The following is a 23,640-nucleotide window of genomic DNA, read 5'->3' on the forward strand; positions in this document are numbered from 1 at the left end:
TTGCATTCTTGGGCACTTTTTAGTTGCAAAAAAATATTATTTGGGTTGAGTTATACTTAAAAGATGCAAACAATCTAAAGCTGTTTATGTCTGTGAAGTCAGTGTGGCCATATTACACCTGTTTGCACAGACTCCATGTGCAAGCCCTATCCTTAAGAACGTTTGTAACCATGAAGGTGGTTACCCTCGGGAAACATGGCAAGCGAGCAGCAGGTCCTGCTGGCAAGCGTTTTTAAATTTAAACATCTAGTAACATCCTGTGATTTAGTTCATAAGTATCATCAATATCAACAAGTTGTGTAAAAATTCCAGGAAACAAATGACTGTCGCAGTTGAACAGCAGGAAGAGGCTTTGATAAAGTGGTAAACGGCTGTGTTTTCTACTTCCTCTTATAGTGTGGTGTTTAAAGCTTGCTCTTTGTGCTGAACATGTCACCCCTGACCCCGGCAGAGTCAGGGGTGACATGGAGGAAAGCCACACAGAGTATAAATGCTGCAGACGCTGTGACAGACAGCTCATTTTCCACTTGGAATGTGGTGCATCAAGCATAATAAGCCCTTAACTGTGACTGTCTGTGCTCTGTGATAAACTTTTTCATTCTCCTTACTAAACCAGAGATAGCTTACACTAAAATAAAAATAAAAAATAAAAAAATGGCAACATTGTAAAATCAAACACTGAAAAACCAAACTTTACAAAATTTATCAAAAATTGAAAAACGAATCTTGTAATGTAAAAACATAAACCTTTTAATAATATATAAAATAGAGCTAAAATGTAAGATACAATCTTATAATCATCCTCTCATTTTATGCTGCATATTATTTTCAGAGTTTTCAGTTTCACTGGAACTATCGCTCGGGAGAAGAAATAAAAACTAAAGATGACTTTTTTCATGTTTCGTGTTAGCTCTATATGTGGATTTAGCTCCATATGTGCCTGGCTTTGCTCCACTACAGTGCAAACCCCTTAGGTGGTTTAGTAATGCTGTTTAGATTGTGCAATAAAGACCAGTAATGAATGTAAAAGTCACACCAATGCAAATCATTCACTGGAAGTTAACACTTTAAAAAATACCTCACAATTTATGTTGAAATTCTAATGCCAGAGGATGAGTATACTGAGAAAAATCAAGCTATAGTCATTGTTTATATAAGAGTATGATGCTTAATTGTTATGTTTCGATTTGTTATGTTTTTATGCAAATTTGTAATAGCCACTGTCACACCAAACATGTTGACCTATGACAGTGTTTTAAACACTATCACTAATTTGGACTTTAACTGCTTGCAAGTCAAAATCTTCAAAAGTGAAACTTAAATCTTGCCAACATTTATTGTGACTTATTATGTTTCTACACCAGAGTTGCAAAAAAAAAAAAAAAAAATTCTGTGGAAAGAGGAGCAGAATGAGAATGTTTTTTCTCAAGGAGCTTTTCATGGAAACTTGAAGAACAAGATTCCTAAGGCAAGTGAAAGATTCCTACCTCTGTGTCTTAACATAACAAATGTTGATTATCTGCAAAGACACACAGTAGAAACTTGATTTCTCTGCATCAATTCTCATGTGACCCTAAACTGACTGTTTAGTGGGTGTGACTCACATTGGAGCTTCCTGTTGCCATTTCCAGTCTGATCAAAACTGACTTGAAGAGTGAGGCCAAGTGCTTTAAGATCAGCAGAAGAATAAAGCACCAGGTGTTCAGGCTGGTCAAACCAGGGGGGAATAATTTGAATGAACCCAAGTAAAGTCCACTCACTCATGAGCACAGAGGCCAGTCTAAGTTTAGCAGAGAATTCAGGACAAGTGGATCAATTTACAGACACCCAGAAAGTCACACATGGAAATATATAACATGCACTAGAAGGAATAGGATTTTTTTATTTTTGTTAATTAGGACTACAGGATAGGTCAATTTGGTTCTATAACCTGTAGAAATTAAAATGAATTAAATTATTCATTAAATATAAGAATTCACAACAAGGGGGCCAAATCCAAAATTATTCCACACTTTTTCAATTACTTTTAAAAGTCAAGTGAAATTATTCGTTTGCTGTTTCATACTAAAGGTAAAAGGTTGCAAGGCAATATAGTAGTAGTTTCATATCTAATTCCTCTTTATAACAACTCCAAACTTGTTCTAAAGAAACATCACTTCCTATGTTTTGCTGCACCTCCTTTCGGTTCCCCATGTCAAACAGTCTGCTTAGTGAGACACAACTTTCCAGACACAAATCCCCCTCCCACAACACAGAAAAAGACATAAACAGGACACCTGCATACGGTGAATGAGTGTGCCTGTGTGTGTGGGTGTGTGTTTGTACACCTATGAGTTTAGTGACACTTCACCTTGCCCAGCCCAGAGCATTAATCACCTGGAGCTGTCGTAATAACTACACACTCACACCCGACTTTTACAGAGAAATATGAACACTCACAGACACACACTATGCACCACTAAGATTCATGGAGGGAGGCAGTCAAGTAGCACAGGATAATAGAATCTAAACAACAAGGCTAAAGGGTAATAAGGAAAGAAGAAAAAGGAGGCATCTGGAGAATGAGCAACTAATCATGGAGGAAATTAGAAAAAAAGGGGGAGAAATTTCAATGAGGAATAGGAGGAAACAGAGGTGAAACTGGCAAAAGAAATGGTTAGTAAATCATTAGTGTGATATTTGTTGCCGTTACTTCCCTGTCCTTCATTAACACTTACTCCTTAGATGTGTATGTGAGTATCCTGGTTCTGCAGATTTGGAAAGGAAAATGTTGTATCAGCTTTTTCTTAAAAGGCAAAGGCACTCTGCAGCTAATTGTCTCTTTCTGCTAATGGATGAAAGCCAGTGTGCTTTTATAGTGTGGGCCCTTAATATTTGCAGTGCATGAGGGAAAGTAAAACATGCATAAAGACAAGACATGGTACAAGATGGAAATCTGATAAGACTTTATCTAGGTTGAATTTTAATGTTATCCACGTCATTCTTGATCAATTTCTGCACCAGGAAGCTAATGAAATCGCTTTCCGGTGTGGATTTAATGAACAATGGCAAAACCTTTACTTTGTACATTTTATTCTTTAAACACACCTAAACCAATAATAGAGCTACATACCAGAGTCACTGGCTAAGTTGTATCTGTTGAATGAGTAGAGGAAAGAGAGGTCATAGCTAAAGAAATTATGTCTTTGGTTGATCATTAACACTTTTATAGACCAAAGTACTAAAGTCACTGAGACATCGTACAAGAATGTGAACAAAGGCCCTTATCTTAAGGTTTGTGTACATAAAAGTAGATGTAAAATTGACAGTCCACTGATCTACTAGCAAGAACTGAATCTGTGACATGAGCAAAATAGCAGCCACAGTCCATTTATCATGTTTGCTTTTAATAATACGTGCAGGACAACTGCTAAGCATCCCAGCATGCAGAATACTAGGTGGGGAATGTGCACATGTGATCAATTAATACTAGCAATTAGAATTAGACTAGAATCAATCAAACCTAAAATAAATGATCAGTGCAGTTTTTACATCTGTATTTATTATGTTTGAAAACATGGTGCAAACTTAAAAGCATAAATATGCATTTCAATGTGGTAAAATTGAGGCATAGGTGCAAAGACAGACAGGTCTGAGAGAATTTTATATGTGTATGTCAACATATCAGTATAGTAAGGCATTGTGTGTTGAGCAATGTTTTTTTTTTGTTGTTGTTGTCAAAAACTCCCTACACTACTGATTTTTGCATTTGGAATGAACCATCCAAGCACATCATAACAGTTAGGGGCATGCCCCAGGGTAATATGTCACACAGTGCCTGATTTATTTTCGAGGTTTGGATATGTGGGGTGTTGTGTCACCTTACCCTTGCATGCTTTAAATTGCAATAATCAGATCAAGTGGAAAAGTAAAGAAAAAGTTTTTCTTTTGAAAACAGACTTGATAATTAATGTATTAAACCATCCATTTTCACCTGCTTCATCCATCACAGTCAGGGTAGGGCAGTGCCCGTCTACGGCAATCTAGGGGTGAAAAGCAGGGGACAACCAGGACAGGTCGCCAGTCCATCGCAGGGCAACACGAGATGCACAACCATCCAGACACACACATACTCACACTTAAGGACAGTTTAGAGATGGCAATTAACTTAACAGTAATGCTTTTGACTCTGGGAGGAAGCCACACATGCATGGGAGAACATACAAACTCAATGCATAAAGACTCTTTGCTGGTGGTAACTGAACCCAGGACTTTTTTGCTGTAAGGCAACACTGCAAGTGCAAGACTAAAAGGGTCAAACATTCTCAAGGTAGTTAGCAGGTTATGAGTACCACAGGGATAGAACTCTCACCATTCATTTTTATCTCTACACCTCCGACCTCTAGTATAAGATAGAGTCTTGTCATCTGTAATTGCTTGACCCTGCAGTCATTGGGTGCATTAGAGATTGGCTGATGGACCCCTTTGTTGCATGATGTGGAAACAATCATCTTATTCTGAATGTGAACATAGCCAAAGTTAAACATAGGTAATTTTTTGGGATATTTAGTATATTTCCCTTCGTTTGATGAGGTAATTCAATTAGCTAATAAGATGGTTTATGTTTAATATAGGACAAATCAACTCCATTATCCATTATCATTTTGATTTTAATGTAAAATACTTATTCAATTGGTGGATCATCTTATTTACCTACTAATATTAAGGGAAAATCTTTTAATTAGAAAAAGATGTATATTAGTTTTCTTTTAGATCATTAGTTGCAGTGAGGAGGATAAATGTAATTTCAGAGACTACAGACTAGAATGGAGAGGAAACTGAGCAGACTGTACTTCTTAAAGAAGCTTACGTCCTACAAGTTTGTTGAGAGTGTCATCTCTTCTATCATTGTCTGCTGGGGTAACAATTCTTCTTTGTAAAATAAATACTTTAAAAAAAAGAAGAATTCTTTATAAAAAGCACACCATATAAATGCCTTATATACAAAGGATCCTAGCACAGATTTATCATAAACAATCTCCAACCCTAATGTTCAGGTTATGTGAGACTTTATGTGTATAAGCTATAGATAAAACAATGAATAATATCAAAACCTATTAAATATTGCCAGTAAGTCTACATAATGTTTGACCTTGGCGTTTTGCCATGGTAATTTAGTCTGGATCTTTGAAATTAACTGTCCAGAGTCCTGACCCGAACTCTTTCCCTGAGCTAACTTTTTTAATTTGAAAGTGTGTCTCCAGTAAAAACAGCCAGTTTACTGTAAAAGTACATAAAAAAAATTATAAAAATCTTTCTCATTTGGCTTTAAAAAAAAGAAAATGGGAAAAAAAAATGTTTTTTTCAATTTGAATTTCTGTTTGATTGTTTGCTTTCAGGCTATGTAATTTAAATGTCAAATTAAACCTTAATTATTGTTTATTAGATTGTAAATCTTTAACTTAAACAACACTCCCTGGATAAGGTGTAAGCTATTAAAAGCCTAAAAAGCCACATGATTCTGCCACCTTTATCATTCCATCACAGTTAGTGTACAGTTGTGTACTGACACCCAGCTCTTGTGACTTCTTTATTGAGTGGGGACATAAAGAAAGAAAAGGCCTTTCTTTCTTTCGTTCTTTCTGTCTTTCTTAATAGGATATGTTTAAAAGTGCTCAGGCAAATTAGCCTTTAAAATGATCAGTAATGTTGAACTCATCCCCATGAAGACAACATTCTTTTTGAGAGGCCATTCTGAATAAGTGATTAAGGTCGGTGGTTCTTGAAAAAGGAAAAATACTTATTCCTGACTTCTGCTGGTCTTCCACTTTGAAATGTAAACAGTGCAGATGACTGCAGATGTTCAATGTAAACTGCTGTAAATCTTTATGGGAGGTCATAAAGATCTAATCACTCACACAAGCAGTAGATCTTGCTTTCATTTGAAAGGCAGGTTCTGGAAGCAGCAGGCTAAATATGGAACAGATATGTTTAATTGCTCTCTTCAAATCAATTCCTCCAGAAAAAAAAAAAAAAAAAACATTCTGCAAGGTTATTGCTTTTATATTTGCAAGGTTATTGTTTCTATTCACCTCTAACCAATGAAGCAATACAGGGATGGAGAAATAGAAATAAACTGCCTATATTTACAATTCTCTTAGAGATATAAACACCACCTGGCATATGAGCAGTAAGCAGTAAAGTGGGCTGTACTTAAGTAAAGCCTTTTAAAATCAGAAGACTCAATGGGACTGCAATACACAGGCGCCATGGGCCTCCTGACCAGCATCAGTGGGCAATGCAGTCTAAAACGTTTCTTTCTAAAAGCTTTACTCAGGCCTGAAGCCCACTCCACTTTTTATTTTAGCAATATACCGGTATATATCCTCGGCTATTGTACTAACAGATGGCACAATGTTTTTTTTTTTTAACTCGCTGCCAAAAATACTTATTAAAGAAAAAGTATCCGTCTTTCATCATAAGATTTTTGTACATTTCTTCTGCCTATTGTTCTCAGCTTCTTGTTGTTATGGCTTATCTTTCATTTTCCCTTTTTCCAAAAAAGCGGTAACCAATAATTATTGTTACACAGTCCAGATTATCTGCAACCTTATTACAGTACCCAATCAAGTCGTTTTTCTGATCTCCATCCTTGAAAATCAGCTGGATTTTAGCTTGATTTGTTTGTTCAAAACAGGCACATTATGAGTATAATGTCCAACCCAAAATATCCCTGTTTGGGTATTTGAGTTTGAGTCACACAACTGGCAAAGATCATTTTTTGACTTGACTGAACAGAATCAAAGATTTAGGTTGCTGAAAGTCAGGCAGGAAGCCGATCCCTCAAGCTGATTGATGATGGAGTCAAGAAGCCAGACGAGAGCCACTGCAGGGATATTGATCATAAACAGAATGACAACCAAAATATGACAGACCTTCAGCAATCTCACACACCCTCTTTTTGTTGTTCTTTCACTTCTATCTACCCATCTTGTGCACAACACACAGCCTGCAGTTGTTGTCTCCAATACCAGACCTGAAAGAAAAGGCCTAAGCGTGACAGTACAGTAAAAAAGTATTCAAAACTGTAGTGTTTCCCAGTTGTTCTGACACATTACATGGAAGAAGGGGAGCTGTTTGTGCTTGTTCATGCAATCGTTAAATCTTTATTCTGACCATGCCTGTCTGACAACATTAAAAGCATAATTTCATGGCTTCAAATATTGCCACAGGCAGAAGCAAGCATGATAATCAGGTCTGCCAGAGTTTAATTTCAAAAGGCTTTTAATGAGGAAAGCCTCCAGGCTTAGTGGGCTTAAAAAGCTGTTTTTCTTTGCATGGAACTGAGTCAGTTATGGAGAGATGATAGTGTAGATATGTAAACAGAAGGAAACTAATCAAATGATGACACAAAAATTGCAGATTGCCAACATATCAACACTTTTAATTGACCAACGTTAATGTATATAGATTTGCTTTATTTGACATACATTTTTCTTTAGTGCTTAATGCTATTCTAGATTTGTCCTGCTTATATTGTGGTTTGGATCCTATAGTTTAAAAGAAAAAAAAACAAGAATCTAATTTCTATGGGATTTTAATTAAAGTAATAGCAGAACAAAAATGTATACAGAAAATATGTATTTTGTTTCTGATACAGAACATAGAAAACCCCTCAAAATCATTCATATTTCTTGAGCTGCATTTAGCGTTTCAATGTAATTCAACATAAAATAGCATGGGTATATAGAAGCGGGAAAATATTACAATGATCTGAAATAATTTTACAAATGAAAATCCAAAATGTGTTGCAGACATTCCCATTTATTTCTTCTAAATGTATACTTTGCAGAATAAATCCATAATAAACAAGTATTTTGGGGTTTCACTTGCAAAGACTGAAAACCTTTCCTATTTCTTAGATGATTGAGGGGATCTTTTTGGCACCCATGCAGATAACCACTAGCAGAACTCAGAGGACTTAATTATTTTTCTTTTGAAGACATTTTATTTTCAGTAATAGAGTAAGAGCCTTGCCTCAGAGGATTCTATGCCCAGAGGCCAGGTGCAAAAGGGTGTCCAGGCTTGTGAGACCTTAGAGTGGAAGGGGAAGAGAATGAACAGGCAAAGCTGTTAGGCTGGAAATGCTTTCCCTATCATGCCAAACCTGCAATTTTTGTTGAGATAAGTTTTAGAAAGATGATCAAGCTGGGAGGCCCAGGGTGTCCTTTGCTTGTCTCCCGCTTCACCAAGTTTTGGACCGTTGGTCCCATGTTATTCCTGCAATTCAGAGAGGAAGTTGCACACTATTTTTGCAGAATGATTCTGGTTCTAGATGTAGACTATTGGAAACTGCATAAAAATTGGCCCATCAATGTCCAAAATTTAAAACATAGCTTATGGCACGACTATAACTTGCACCTAGAATCTTGCATCACATGGTAGACCTGTGTCTCTATTGCTCTGGTGCTCAAGGCCTGTTCATATGCTGCCATTGTCATTGCTTCGGTGCTGTCCTCTCTAGCCATTGGGAAGAATTGGTCATTTTAGCCACTTCAGCTATCTGCTAGTAGCACATCCCATGCACACAGTTTTCCTCCCATGATAGGGAGTCCAGTTACTTCATTTCCAGCTTCCATTGTCTGAGACATTCACTGAGAGCTTCTTCCCTTCAGGTCATATTGCGGATGTATTCTTGTAGTGTGGATGTTTTATCTTCAGTGTTGGCTCTGGTGCTCACTAGGACTCTAGAGGCTGAGCAAAAATTGGTTGAAAAGACATTGCCTTGTGGCCTCCTTGTGGTTGCCATTTGGCTGTGATATGCCAAGATACTTGTGCAGTGTAGTTTTCCACTACCCCATGGAGTTTGCAATGAAGGTTCTTGTTCCCCTTTCCCAGTGGCCGAAAAAACAGTTTAAACCGGGAACAATCAGCTTTTAGTGGCAGTGGAAACAGCTCACTGACCTGTGTCAACCTGGGTCAAAAGACTCTGCAAGCGGCCCATGTTAAAATCCCTTTCAAAGGCTAGGCTCCGATCGGCATACTTTGACATCAGGGCTTGGTTGACCCGCTTATTTACAAAATACCACTGAGCAGAATGTATGGACGTCAGTACACTGCTCCAGTCGGCACACAACTAAAGCCAAAGCAACTCTGAAACATGGTGCAGCACTAATAAGAGAGATTCAGACAGTTTTAAGAGCCAGACAATAAACCATATTTACTACACCCTAGCTCCATTCCATGTTGCCCTCCACTGTTAAGTTTCCAGATTACTGTGACATAGGTGACATCATCAACGCTAACACAGTGTGTTGGCATCACCAGACATGCAACAGTGAGTGCACAGTGGCTATGCAGCTTGCCTGCACGGGGTCAGACCCAAATGATTTGACCAATGGGAAGGGAGCAAAGTGTTAGTGAGTTGATCCGTGTTTGACAAACCTATGATAAACCCACATCAATGTGTGTGGCATTGAGTTGTAGGTTTTCTCGTAGTCAACCCAGGCAGCACATTGTTTTGTTTTTCTGGTTTTGCTTTTTCTGGCAACCGTTCTGTCGACCAGCAGTTGGTTCCTTGCTCCTCTTTCACTTCCAAGCACAACTGTGTATACACATATATATAGCAGGTGAAATATTGAACACATCACCATTTTTATAAGTAAATATATTTCTAGAGGTGCTATTGACATTTTTACTAGATATCAGTAACAATCCATGCAATCCACACATACTAAGAAATCAAACCATAGATGTTCAGAAATTAAGTATTGTATAATAATGTGAAATGGTACAGTGAAAATGTATTAAACACACGTACTGGAATTTATCTAATAGTTTTTACAAAAGCCTTTGTTGGCAATGACAGCTTAAAGATGCCTCCTGTCTACTCTCTGCATATCACTCTCTGGAACTGGATTACCTTACTCTACTTATGTGGACATATATTGTTACATTTGGAAATATATATACACAATGCCCTACCTAGTTTTAGAGGGTGCATTATCTCTCTCATAAACAAGTTGTTTACTCTAAAATGTAGAGATTTCCTTTTTGATCGGCCTCTTTTTGTAAAAAGTTCACAAAAGTGTCCAGAATGTTTTTTTTTAGGTTAATGTTGCTGTAAGAAAGCAACAACTTCAACTCTTTCAGCAAAATGTAGGTAGGTCCGTATTAAGCAAATGACGAGAAAACATTTGTTAATATATCAAAGCATTGCAGCAGTGAAGTTATGTAATGAAAGGTTACTTAACAAAATATTTTTACAACATGTTTACTTAGCTGCTGCAACTGGAAACCACAAACTGGTTTTGTGACTCTTCCTGAAGTATTGGACTCTCTTGTCTATAAACAAACTATATAAATGACTCTACGAGCTTATCAGTCTTTGCTATGCACTCTGTGTTCTCAGAACTAGTGTGGTCCATTTGGTTATATAGAGTTAGGAGATATTTCATGCAATGCTATTAAAAATGAGTGTAAATCTTAAAATTAATGTAGCCTTGCATTGCTTGCAAAAGTAATCACACCCAATTAATGTTTCCCCTTTTTTATCATATTATAACCACATAAGTCAATGTATTTCAAAGGAATACTGTGAGAGAGGCTAACCTAGAGTAGCTTATTATGGTTCACTGCAAAGACAATGGTACAAAGTTCTTGCAAAATACCTCACAAAAAATGTGTAAGCTCCCTCTACTTAAACCCTAAACAAAATCCAGTGTAACCAAAGGCCTTTTGATGCACAGAGACATGTTCAAGCTATTATTGGAAACTGGATAGAGCATCACCTGCAAACTAACTAATTACTGTGCATATAAACTGACAGGCTAAGTAGAGACAAATCTGTTGAAAAAACAACTATTACTTATGTTTTCCATAAATCTTATGTGTGGAACCTTTGATTAGTAAAAGCTGTTGCAGCCATGTAAGTGAAATAGTACAGGTGCTTTAGTAAAAACTGAAGTTTTTGGTCAGCAAAATGTTACACTTGGTAGAACACTAATACACCACAAAATATTTAACACAACATCCTCACCCAATGGCGTAAGGACACAACAATAGGCCCGTAAGCAACATTATCTGGGTGGGTCCCATATGAAGTACAACACCTTATTCTCCTAAGCAACTGCAGTCTCTGCTTACCGATAGTTACGCCATTGTCCTCACCACAAACACAGTGGTTGAAGCTTTATACTAAGAGGTATTTTAATCAAACCTCTTGGATGCAACAAAAGATGTGAAATTGGACCAGAGGTTCCTGGTCCATCAGGTCAACAACCCTACACCTACAACCAGAGTAGAAAAGGCAAAGGTATGGATGAAAGCATATTCATATGTCAAATAACGTAGTCAAAGTTGAAATCCAAATAGATTTTAGAACCTACAATACTTAAGAATTGGCCTTTACCGATGATGTCCATTTATTCTTACTGAGCTAGATTATTTTTGCAGTTGAGATGGGTAAAGTTTTCATTCTTAGAATGACAAATGAGTAGAAATAGCTACAAAGAAATGTTCTTTAGATATAAAAGATAAAGTGGAGCAAGCATAAACGCTATTTCTTTATCATCGCAGTTTTTCCACACATTGTGCTGGTTTATCAGATAAAATCTACAAGACAACCGCTAACATTGGTGACTAGAAGATGAAACAAATGAAAATAAGTTAGTATAATTTCTTTATCAAGGTGCTTTATCTTTACCATGATGGTAGCAAAAATAATCAAAAAGGGAAAAAAAATTGCTTACATTTCTAAATACATTAGTGGAGTCGAGGAGATTTTAGATGGTATCATTTAAAGCATGCAATTCTTTCCTGAAGTCAAGACGTGGCCATACTGTAAGCCTCATCCTAGACAGGAAAGAATAATTTATTTGGGGCTCGATGGTATGTGGGTGCATTAGTACAGAGTAACCTGCCCATCTGGGAGGAAACCATTATAACTGAATAATGTATTTAGAGGCTTTTAAACAACACACGCTGCCATGTAGAGAATGCCTTTGTCTTGCAGCTCACAACCAAACAAATTTCTATGTGAAACTCAAATCATTTGTTGTGAAAGGAAAAAAAAAGGTTTGGGCAAAAACTTTACAGACACAGACATGACATCCAACTGAGCCACTGATATGCTCATTAATTGTTCTACATTGAATACATTTTGGATACACAATAACAAATTGACATGTCTAAGCCTATCTTCTTTTACAGCTGAAACTATTATCAAACCACAGCAATGAGAATTTGTTTCTTTGGGACATGTGGCTAAATAGTGTATTAGAATTTATTTCCTCACCATGTTACTGAGGTCCTATGGTGGTTATTTGGACTCTGAGTTACTCACCCAGACCACACATTAATGTTTTGATCATGTGGTTCCTTTGGGGTTAGCAGAATTTTTTTGTCTTCAGCAGATGGTTGCTCTGCGATCGATATGGATATGGTCCAAGGAATCCACTGTAAATCTCTCAGAACAAAGCTCAGCATCTTATTTATCTGTGCTGGCTATAGTCACTTCCCAGTTCCCCCCTTGACCAACAGTGCACTGAAGGAGAACACACTTTTTCCACAGCTGCAACCACTCTCACTCTTCTCCCTTGTTGTGCTTTATGTGTTACTGAAACTTTTTTTTCTCCAAAGTTCAGTGAACAAAAGCTCATTTAAAGTGTTGCATTCAGAATACTTAGAGGACCATGTCAGTGAAAAGAGGTGAAAGGTGGCAGAGAAAGGAGGGAGGAGAGACTGGCAAATATCCCAACATTCTGCAATTCAAAATTCAACACTCAAGGTCAAAAGCATATTGGAATTCCCTAAATCTTGTTTTCTTTTGATGTAGTAAATGTGCAAAGAGCACTGGGTACATGCATTCCACAAATAAAAGACAATCCTCGTGACTATCACAAAAGCTGCTTTTGAAAATGAAATACCTCAAACAAACAGAGATAACGGTCACCTACAAGAATTAGGTCCACATTGCCTTAAGGAGCTCTTGACGCAGAGAAGCCAATGTGGTTTTGAAGCCGGAAGCAAGGAAATCCAAATCTGTTTGTAGTCATGTGTTTTTTTTTTTTCTTTTCTCAAGAGGAAAGTCAGTTGGCTTGAGCCTGTGCAGCCGTGGGCTTCTGGCAACAGCTTCACACCCCTGTCTGCATCAAGAGCTCCGCACTGTTGTGATGGTCACAAAGGCTAAGGCTGTCTAAGTTTATGCCAGGAGGAAAAGGGTGCCACTCTTTATTCCTTCCTCATCCCTTCACTTCCTCTTGGCTGATTTGAAAGAGAAAATCAAATGCAGTGTAGGGGTAGAGTTGGACAAAGAGCACAAAGGAGAACAAAGCTTCTCCAGTGTGAGTTTGTAACCCTTGGGGATTTGTTCACATTTTAAAGTAAAATATGAAGAATAAAGTTGCAATTTGGAAATACCATAATTTTGTTTGTCTTGTTGAGACATCTTAGGCCCCATAACCACTGTAAAGTAACTAAAGGAACAATTTCCTGCAAGTAAGAATTATGACCTATGTGTAAACATAGAATAACACTTAAAACAACCCCGCCCCTGGCTGGGAATCTACATAAAAAAACATCCTGCAATATATAGAAACATTTTGTACAGACAGGCGCAAAATGACCAAAACAGCAAAGGTAAGAAATACAGGTGTTTAACAACCTGCAACACTTTAGATCCATTTTTATGTTTGTACAAGTACAGCTCAGTAAATTTGGTTTCCAAGCACCACCATCTAAGAATATTATGTAAAGTAGAAATATAACGCAACTTCTAGTTTTTTCAATAAGTAAAACAAGCTAGCACTGTTCTTTCATGAATATTTGCCTTAAGGTTACAAGATGTGCTTTAATTTTTTATGCTTGTTTTGAAGTTTTGCATTAGAAGAACTTGATGGAAACAACAAAATTCAAATCAACCTATTAAACTTCAAAAGTAGTGAAGTAGTGAAAACTACTTTGACTAAGCAGCGGGTGGCTAGCTCAATTAGTAAGTCAACCGTCCTGCGCACAGGTGGGGGCAATACGAACTCCCAGCTGGGGGTCCTTACCTTGGGCAAGAAGGAGTCATGTCCTTCATGCTACCTAGTGGTAAGAGCGTTGCGCTTGGAATCCTGAGGTTCTGAATTCAAGCCCAACTCCCATGGACTGCCACTCAGGGTCCTATGGATGGACGCATGTCATATTTTTATTTTCGTTTTCCTCACATTTTTAAAGTTTTACCAACATTTGCATGACATTGGAATGGAAACAAACCTACTATCAAATTCTGCTTTTCATTTTTAAGTTCCAAGTTGAACATCTCTACAGGATGTTCTCTGAGGATGAAGAAAAAGCCAATATGGCTGTTGAATGTTCAAAAGGTTCTGATTGCTGCAGTACTAAAATACTAGTATACCTTAATATGCACTAATTAGCACCTTGTGTTTCATTAAAGTAATTTCTTTTACATCAATATATAATTAATAGTATGTTCGCAAACATGTTTCTGAAATGTATTAATACAAAACAACACAAAGAATGAAGTTCACCGTCTTCCAAGTCCAGGTTTTTGACTGGAGAAGGGTGGCTTGCCCTCCTCAGGTCAGAGGCAATTTTCTGCTTCAAGTGGAGTTTAAGTATCTTAGGGTCCTATTCATGAATAAGAGGAAAATAGAGCAAGAGATTGACAGAGGTCTGGGTTGTGTTTGGGTTTTTACTGGTCAGTCTATATTCCTTAACCTATGGTCGTGAAATCTGGGTCATGACCAAAAGAATAGAGATACTGGATAAAAGGAGCTGATATAAGGTTATTTCACACAGTGGTGGGCCTTTCCCTTGGACATAAGGTTAGGGTCTTGGTTCTCCAGGAGATCCTGGATACCTTCTCAGGATTCATTCCAGGCATGTCCCACCAGGAGGAGGCCGAGGACATGGTAGACGGAATATGTTCCTCGGCTGGCCTTGGAACACCACTGACGTCCCCTAGAGGAGCAGGAGAAGGTGTATGGGGAGAGGAACTTCTCCCCAGACACTGGGACTTCCCCTGCTATCTGTGCAAAATATAGCAAGTGCAAGTTTAAGTACAAAGTACTGTGTATTAAAAAGTTAACTTCGATAACAGAAATAAGCTCGTCATGACACAGCATTTTGCCATGATTTCCACCTTAACATCCCTAAGCTTGTGTTTACTGTCATTGCCAAAACTGCATTTTGAGTAAAGAGATAAATATCTGTTAGCTGTAGTTGTGTCTTTGTCCAGTGTTGTTTGCCAAGGTGAGGTCTTGACTCTTCTCCACTGCTCATAAACAGTTTGTAATTTCTTATTGAAATAAAGATATATGTGCTTTAACAACTGTTTTCTTCCCCTGCTAATTTGCTTTTAAATGCTAACTAATACCAAGACACACTGCACCAGGTTTTAAAAGTAACAATCACTAAAATTGTAAAGTTTATTCTCATAAAGATTCTGCAGTTTAAAGGTCCTTGAATGAGGGTCCATGAACATCCCGGGAGTTTTCGCTAGCTGCAGATGCAACACAGCTTTGTCTCTGACTCTTTAGCTGTAAATGGCTGACCAGCTGGTGGACACAAGGAATTTGGATTTTTCCCTTGCTTACACTGAGACAAATTGGAATGTTTGGGAAATTTCTAGTCTTAAAAATGAGCAGTCCAGGAAAAGAAACTAAAGGAGCATAATCAATCATTCTTATCAATGAAATGCTTTAAAATAAACAATTTAAAAACTTTGAGCAACAATTTCTTTAAGTACTCAACAGATGGCTGGATAAGATAAGATCATATCTCCAGTTAAATAGGATTATTTTACTGTTATATGCTTTTGAGAAGGCACTGACAAAGGAGGAGGAATAATCTGACCTAAACACATCATAACCACCTAATTGGATGTTGGTAGTTATGCTTTAGCATATCATTAATCCAACTATTAAATTATTTTAGCAAATTACATAATCAATAACATAACTCGAATAATTGTATCACATAGCTCAAGCTATAGCTGTATTTATATCAACTAAATCATGCAAATTCCCTTTTGGAAAGTGTTTCCTTAATACAATAGGGAACACATCACAATGGTGTAACTTACTCAAGCTTTTTATATTATCTGAAACTCATCCTGGCTTATTCCTGGTTAATGTCAGCAAACAAAAACCCCACTAAAGCCTACTTAAGTACGAAAAAAGTGGTACTTGTATCCTAGTGTAAAACACTTGGCTTCAGATGATAAAATTAACAAAAATGCACCAACCCAAACATTTCTTGCACAGCAGATTTACTTCCTTTTTTTATACTGAAGACGGGCTATAACACAGGAATTAGTAGGCTTTGAACATCTACACAAAATGTAAAGAAATTTTAAGAAAGATTTTTTTGGAAAGCTTACAACAGATTTAAAACAAATAAAAAAAATGAATATGTGCTAAAAGCGAACACAGTGCACTATTCACTTGAGGTATCTCATACAAACAGATCTTTAACATGTTGTTGAAGCTCCAAAGCAAGCGAGGCCTAATGAGTAATATTTTCTATGTTGCAATGAATACAAGCGTAGTTATAACTTGTTGGTATGAGTCACTTTTTCACTGTCACTGGTTCATACTGGACACATGCACATTATACTCAAAATTAGCAAAATAAATAAAAATAGGATGAAGAAAACTTAACAGTCACAACATCCTGTACAGTACAATTGGAAAAACTACTATCACATCAGATATACAAAAATACTGCAGATATCACCCTTATTTTATGATGACATGGTTCAAATGGAAAACATTGGTGAAAAGATCCTATGGACACGTTGACCTCAAATTTAACCACATTCTACCCTTACAAAACCAATAGATGGAGAAAAAAAAAATAAGAATAATAGGCAGAGCTGATATATTCTACTCACAGTGTATAACAATGTCCGTGGCACACATCTTTTCAGCAACAAAGGGCTCAGTGCATTCACTTTTACTTCTAAAAGCCATCCCAACCCCAAATCTCATCAGACATAATCTCTCACTTGCTAAATAGGAATTGATTAAATATCAGCTTTTGGCTTAATAAGATGCATTCTCACTACACCATATACATGAGGAAGTTGACCAACAAAAGGTTGTTGCCTGCCCGACAATCCCTTGTGTTTAGTCAGGCCCTTCTTGTTGCTTTTTTTAGACCGAACTGCAAGCAATCTAAACTACTTGATTAAAAAAGAAGAGTGATGGCTCTAATATTCAGATTACAATACAATACAATACAGTACAGTACGATAGCTTATCAATGTTGACAAGCGTTGGTCAACACAGACTATAACGGAGCAGTGATCCAACATCCCTACAAACCATTCATCTAATCAGTTTCTCATAATCTTTAGTCTACACAGTGCATTTTGTTACTCCAACTCTCTGTGTCAGGAGCTAACAGGACAGTTAGTGTCTCCGGTTCCCATTGTCTACATACTCAGCTAGGCTGTTAAGAGCAGTTTCTTCACTCTTTGACTGAAGGACAGTATCCCCCCTTCTGGAGGTTTTCTTGGTAGCCCGTGACAGCCTTCTCCTGAATGTATCTCCAGCCAGGAGGTAAAGGACAGGATCCACACAGCTGTTGAGGCTGGCAAGACCCCGCGTTACCTGGTACGTGGCGTAGACTCGGTTGTTGAATTCACACATGTCGGGGCTTTGGAAGTACAGCCTGGCCCGCATGTTGAGGTTTTTCATGACGTGAAAGGGTAGATATGAGACAGCAAAGACTGCAAGCACAATGATGACCAAGTGGATAGATTTCTGCCGCAGGGGAGCATTGTTCATGTCGTTATAGATCAAAGCCTTGACAATCATGCCGTAGCAGCAAAATATGATGATAAATGGGATGCAGAAGCCGAAGACAGTCAAAGTCATGCTATAAATGAAGTAACCTGGTAGCTCCTTGTTAACGGTTGTGTCATAGCAAGTGGTTTTATTACCCTTCAAACCTGTCCTGGAATAATAAAGAATTGGTGACATGCTTATGACAACTATCAACCACACCAAGGCGCTGGTAATGACAGCATTTTTCTTCTTTAATCTGCCTAGAGATTTGAGCGGGTGCACCACACCGGTGTACCTGTGAACACTGATGCAGGTGAGAAACAGAATACTTCCATAGAGGTTCACATGGAAAATAAAACGCTGCAGCCGGCACAATAAATCCCCGAATATCCAGTTAGTTTTGTTGAAGTAGTAAAAGATGAGGAAAGGCAAAGAGAGGACATAGCAAAAGTCAGCCAGGGCTAGGTTGAACATGTAGACAGAGATACTGCTCCAGGGTCTCATGTGACACACAAACATCCAGATAGCCAGGCTGTTGCCCACCAGCCCAGCGAGGAAAACCATGATGTAAACAGTGGGCAGGTAGTAGAACTGGAAACCTGTCTTGGTGAGGTTGCATCCTTTTTGGGAGGTTTCATTCAACAGAGAGGTCAAGTTCATGTACGTGGTCATGATTTCAGGGGCAGAAGCTCATCCTATCAAGCAAAAATAGAGGAAACACTTTGTATTTAATCTTATAGATTGTATTCAGTTTTCAACAAGGCTTTGGTAATAATAATTTTGTAACATTTTGCCTTCAATTTATCTGTGCTAAGATTTAAGGCACTTACCGTTGAGAGATACTTGAATTCCACATTCCTATATCTTTCTCAGTTGCAAAAAAAAAAAATATCAGACAAAACACAGATAGTGTGTCTAAGCTGCCAAATACTTTCATTGAGTCTCCATACAATGCAGGGAATAGTTATAAAAGTTGCAAAATCCTCTGGATATGTACTGGGAGAGAAAAATAAAGTCTGCCGTCTGTTCCTCCATTCGTTACGAAGCTTCCCCACACCCGCGGTGGTGGGACGCAACCGAGACAGCTGCAGGCTCTGGCATGAAGAGCAGGAATTGCAAACTGCCTCCGTAAAGAGAGAGGGGGGAGGAGAGAGGGAGAGAGAGAGAGAGAGAGAGCGAGCAGAGGCTGTTTGTACCTCAGCGAAAAGACAGGAGTGAGGAAAAGGAAATAAAAAGAGAGGGGAGGTGCGCTCACTCATGAAATTCAGCTTCCCATGACCAATCGCGCCTTTGCTCTTCTGTTACCCTTGTGATCTCGACTCTTGCATCTGATCTGCCTGATATTGTTTGTGTTAAAGTCAAAACATGAAATGACTTTGAAGCGGGATTATCGTTTTGTGTTGTTAATAATCAATTAAAGCAGAGGCTTGTTTACTTGAATGGCACAATGTGCAAGCCTCCACCTTCCACCTGTGAAACAGTCTATCTATCTATCTATCTATCTATCTATCTGTCTGTCTGTCTGTCTGTCTGTCTGTCTGTCTGTCTGTCTGTCTGTCTGTCTGTCTGTCTGTCTGTCTGTCTGTATCTCTCTCTGCCTAGTTTGCATACCTGTGGCAAATCAGATCTTTTAGCAAGATTTTCCTTTTGAATTAGACAAAAAACTGTCTATTTATTTCAAAGCTTATATAGAAATGATAAGAGATTCCTGGAGCAGTGAGAAATGACATTCTATTTGGAAAGTAAAAGGTTAAAATATCCAGATGGTCTACTAATTTCTATTTATCCAAGTTGTGTTTTTTCCAATGCGCCTATACCTGACTTTCAACTTATTATTTAAGAATAAGCCCTATTTTAACACTATTTATTTCCGTAGACGAAAAAGCCCAAATTATCCTTATATAGCTTTAAAAAAATGTGTGCTTGTCTTTTGGGGTTAGTACAACACCATTAAAATTGGTCATGGCAGGTGTAGTATTGCGCTTATAAAAAACTCCCCATTGGACTGGAAACTTCAAATCCTTATTTTTGCACTTAATAACAGACTTTCATTAAAATGAGAAAAAAAGCGGCATCAATAGAAAAAAATAATAGATCCATTATATTCCTGTCTTCCACGCCAAGATGGTCATCAAATGCCTCACAAAAGCTAAAGTAGAAAACTTGGACTCTGTGTGGACCAGCCAAGGACAAAGCGACCCTGGCACCAGCAGTCCACAGACAGAGGGTAATGAAGAATAGTAAGGAGTCTGAATACACTGTTATGGTGAAGCATCTTAAATAGTGAAAGGTAGAGTGAGCCAAGAGAGCTGGAAGACTCGAAAGTAGAGACAGCCAGGAGATTTTGCATTTATGTGGGGTTGAGTAATGGTCCATCAGCATATAGTTTGATTAAATATTTACTACCTTTATGTAAAAACAAATGAACCCTTTAATTGAAAAAAAAAACAAAAAATAAAAGCAATCTGATATAAATAAAAAGAAAGCATTAAATACATAAATAAAAAAAAATGCTAAGATTATATTCAGATTTAATCTTTCAATAATAGTTTATACAGTACACTGTAAAAGCCTTCTTAACTCTGGAACTATATCCCTTTTTGCCACATCACCAAACAATACAAGTCTACATTTGCATACATTTTTTTTTTAAAAAAGACCAAAATTTGATCCTCAACTGTAAGATGAAATGCATTCAAAATGGATGTTAAGGGTTCTTAAATACAAAATAAATAAATAAACTGAAATGTATTATGTGCTTTAGTTTTCAACCATCTAAGTCTGTACTTTGTAAGCTAATATTTAGCTTTGATTACATCTGCAAGTTAACTTTTTTGGATAATCTTACTGAACCTTGGCTCTCAAGATGCTGAAATTCCCACAAGAAGCTTCTTTGCAAAGTATCTCAAGCTAAATGAGCTTGGAATGAAAGTATCATTAAACCCCGAATTGCTAGATATGTCTTAACGCTTCAAGTAGATTTACTTTAGAATATTTATTGAGCTATTCTTAAAAATTAACATTATTGGATCTAAACTGAACAGAATCTTTCATAACTTTTATGGACAGAATTTCTAAGCGCAGCAAATTTGTTGAAGGGATCCGTTTTGGTAGCCTTAGGATCACGTCTCTGCTATTTGCGGATGATGTGGTTTTATTGGCTTAATCAGGATTTTATTTATAAGTGTGTGGGACAGGGGAGATCCCCTGTGGCGGAGACAACAGGTTAGTGATCAGCAACAGGAAAACCAGAGAGGAAGTGAGGCTGGATCACTAACCTGTTACTGGGTCTCAGAGATGGCGATTGGCTGTGTGTAGGGTCCGGGGCAGGAGTTCTTAAGAGGAAGGGACTTGTGGAAGCAGTGGCCGTTGAGCAGCGGATGGTTTGCTGAGGACTGAGGCCGACGAGCTCCAGAAACAGTCCGTCCAGCGATCAGGTCCAAGCAAAGGTACAGAGGGGCAATCCAGAAGAGAGGTTCAGGTCCGATCCAGGGTCCGTTAACTGATAAGTTCAGAGAAGCAGAGGGGAAAGGCTGACTCGTTACTCACTGACTGAGTGGGATTCAGGCTCACAGGCAGGCAATCCAAGGCAGAACAGAGGCAGGGATCCAGAGGCAGATCTGGTTTGGATTCAGGGCAGGCAGACAGGAACAAATAAGGGATCAGACAGGCTCGGTGAAAAAAAAGGCAGAAAACTGGTCAGGCAACAGGTAGGCAGGCAAAGATTCAAATGTTGGAAGGTACTCAACGTTGGTTTGAGACGATCTGGCACTGGGAACAGAGTCAGATGAGGTATATATAGGGGCGTAACCAATTAGTGATAATAGCAGGCAGGGTAGAGTGAGCAGGTGTGTCGAGTTGGGGATTAAGCCAGTGCCGAGATCATCACACCTGCAGCCCCACTTACGCCACCTAGGAAATCGTTTTCATCGGCCTGGACTGCTCAGCTCGCCTGCTGCTTTGTTTACATTTGTCCATATCACTCTGCATCTTTTTAAACGGTCAAGAGTGGCTGCATTTAGAACCTTTTGTGACCGTAGCTCCAGCAGGCCATGGCAGTCGTAGAAACAAGGCCGACGCCTGGTTTGTAGCGTTCTGAATGGCAAATTTTGTGGAATTGTCGAGAGCTGTTCCTGGCCACAAACCTGATTGAAACTTTTAAAGAGTTTCAACCAGGTTTTAGAGCTCATCATAGCACGTGAAAGTCACAAATAATATTCTCATGGCCTCAGATAATGGACTTGTATCTGTACTTGTCCTGTTAAATCTCAGTGCTGCATTTGACACAGTTGATCATAATAATATTTTAGAAAGAATTGAATATTTTGTAGGAATTAATTTAATATAGATCTTATTTATTTCTTTCAGTTTTTTCACGTTAAGGATAAATCTTTCTCATGCTCCAGAGGTTACCTGTGGAGTAACCTCCTGGTGTACCACAGGAATTAGTGGTAAGACCAATTCTCTTTATTGTATATATGCTCCTGATTCGTAGACTTATTAGACAGCATGGGATTAATTTCCACTGTTATGCTGATTATACTCAGCCATACCTGTCTAAACAACCAGATTAAACTAAACCTTTGGACTGGGCATAGGAAAATTCAGAGGTTTGTAGAGGACTATGTTGTGGGCTTTACTGGCAATCGTTTTCAGTCTTTTATATTGTTTATATCAATAAATGGCTGTCATTCAGCTCTATTCAGCAATAATAATGAATAAAAAAATTAAAAATACTGTAATCAATCATAACATTCATAAGAATAAAAAATTATGATTGCTTGAGTTTTTGCAGTTGCTAAAATTACTATTGTCTGGATCATGTGGAAAAAATAAGATACAGCTATATGGGTGTAGACCTGTAGAGTCCTCAGGGTGGCATAGGAGGTCTGAGGGTTTAGTATTCAAGCTGTAGCAATAATAAATTATTCCAGGTCAGCTTAACCGACGAGGGCAATTTTCTTGGCCTGTTAGTATTCTGGGAATATTTTCACACATAAAAAACAGTTGTCAGTGGCCGAACAGAATGAAAGCAGAACACAATAGACTTTGCTTGGTACTTTGCACTGTGCAGTCTCAATTCTTACATAATAAGTCCAGAAATTAAGAGTTGCATCCGCCTCTAACTCGTATAAAAATCTAAAATATAAACTAAAAATAAACCCACAGTAGACCTGTTCCAAAATCAAGCAACATTATAGTCTCACATTTTAAATTCAATTATTTAGTTAACATTTTGCATTTCAGTTTGTGCAGTACCTGAGAGGCTATTACTTGTATACTTTTGTTGGCATATTTATGTCAAAGATTAATGACACAATAAACCTGGATCAGTATGACATATCATCCAAGCTTAAAGGTGATGCATCATCCTACCTGCAAACGTGCTCTCCTTAATTTCATGGCCTTCCCACCCTCCTTTTTATCCCTTTTTTCCTGGAATTAAGAAAAGCCATATGTTATTTGTTAGGATATGCTAAGGTAGACACATGGGAGATATAGATCTAATTAATTATTCAGCAATGTTGAGCTGATTTTGTTTTTGACCAACAAATGCATAAATTCTGCTCTTGCTCTTTTATAATGAGAACAAGCAATACCATTTCATCTAAATAAGTAATATTGCCAAATCTAGCTTTTTTTAATGGACAGGAAAACCTGAAACTCCCATACACAGCATTATAGAAGACTTACAGACTTACTGACAAAAGTGATACTATCACACATACTGTAGGCGCCACAGCACTCTCTAACCACCATCAGTTGGAAATGCGGTGGAAGTGTCTTGCAAAAATGGCTAAAACAAATGGAAGTGGGGTTTGAACCTGAAACCCTCAAAATGCAGGACATCCTCCTGCATCCGACA

The 23,640-nt window shown here is 37.9% G+C and overlaps 1 protein-coding gene across 1 annotated transcript; it reads right to left on the minus strand.

Annotated features, from left to right (window-relative positions):
• Positions 1–16,211: 16,211 nt before the first annotated feature.
• p2ry1 (purinergic receptor P2Y, G-protein coupled, 1) lies at positions 16,212–18,975 on the minus strand. Its single transcript, XM_015370220.1, has 2 exons — positions 18,605–18,975; positions 16,212–18,469 (listed from the first exon to the last, which is right to left on the minus strand). The coding sequence occupies exon 2, from the start codon at positions 18,444–18,446 to the stop codon at positions 17,397–17,399; it is 1,050 nt and encodes a 349-aa protein (XP_015225706.1). The 5' UTR covers positions 18,447–18,469; positions 18,605–18,975; the 3' UTR covers positions 16,212–17,396.
• Between the last annotated feature and the right edge of the window lie 4,665 nt (positions 18,976–23,640).

Source organism: Cyprinodon variegatus, unplaced genomic scaffold (assembly GCF_000732505.1).
Source record: "Cyprinodon variegatus isolate N-32 unplaced genomic scaffold, C_variegatus-1.0 Scaffold44, whole genome shotgun sequence".
Lineage (NCBI taxonomy): Eukaryota > Metazoa > Chordata > Actinopteri > Cyprinodontiformes > Cyprinodontidae > Cyprinodon > Cyprinodon variegatus.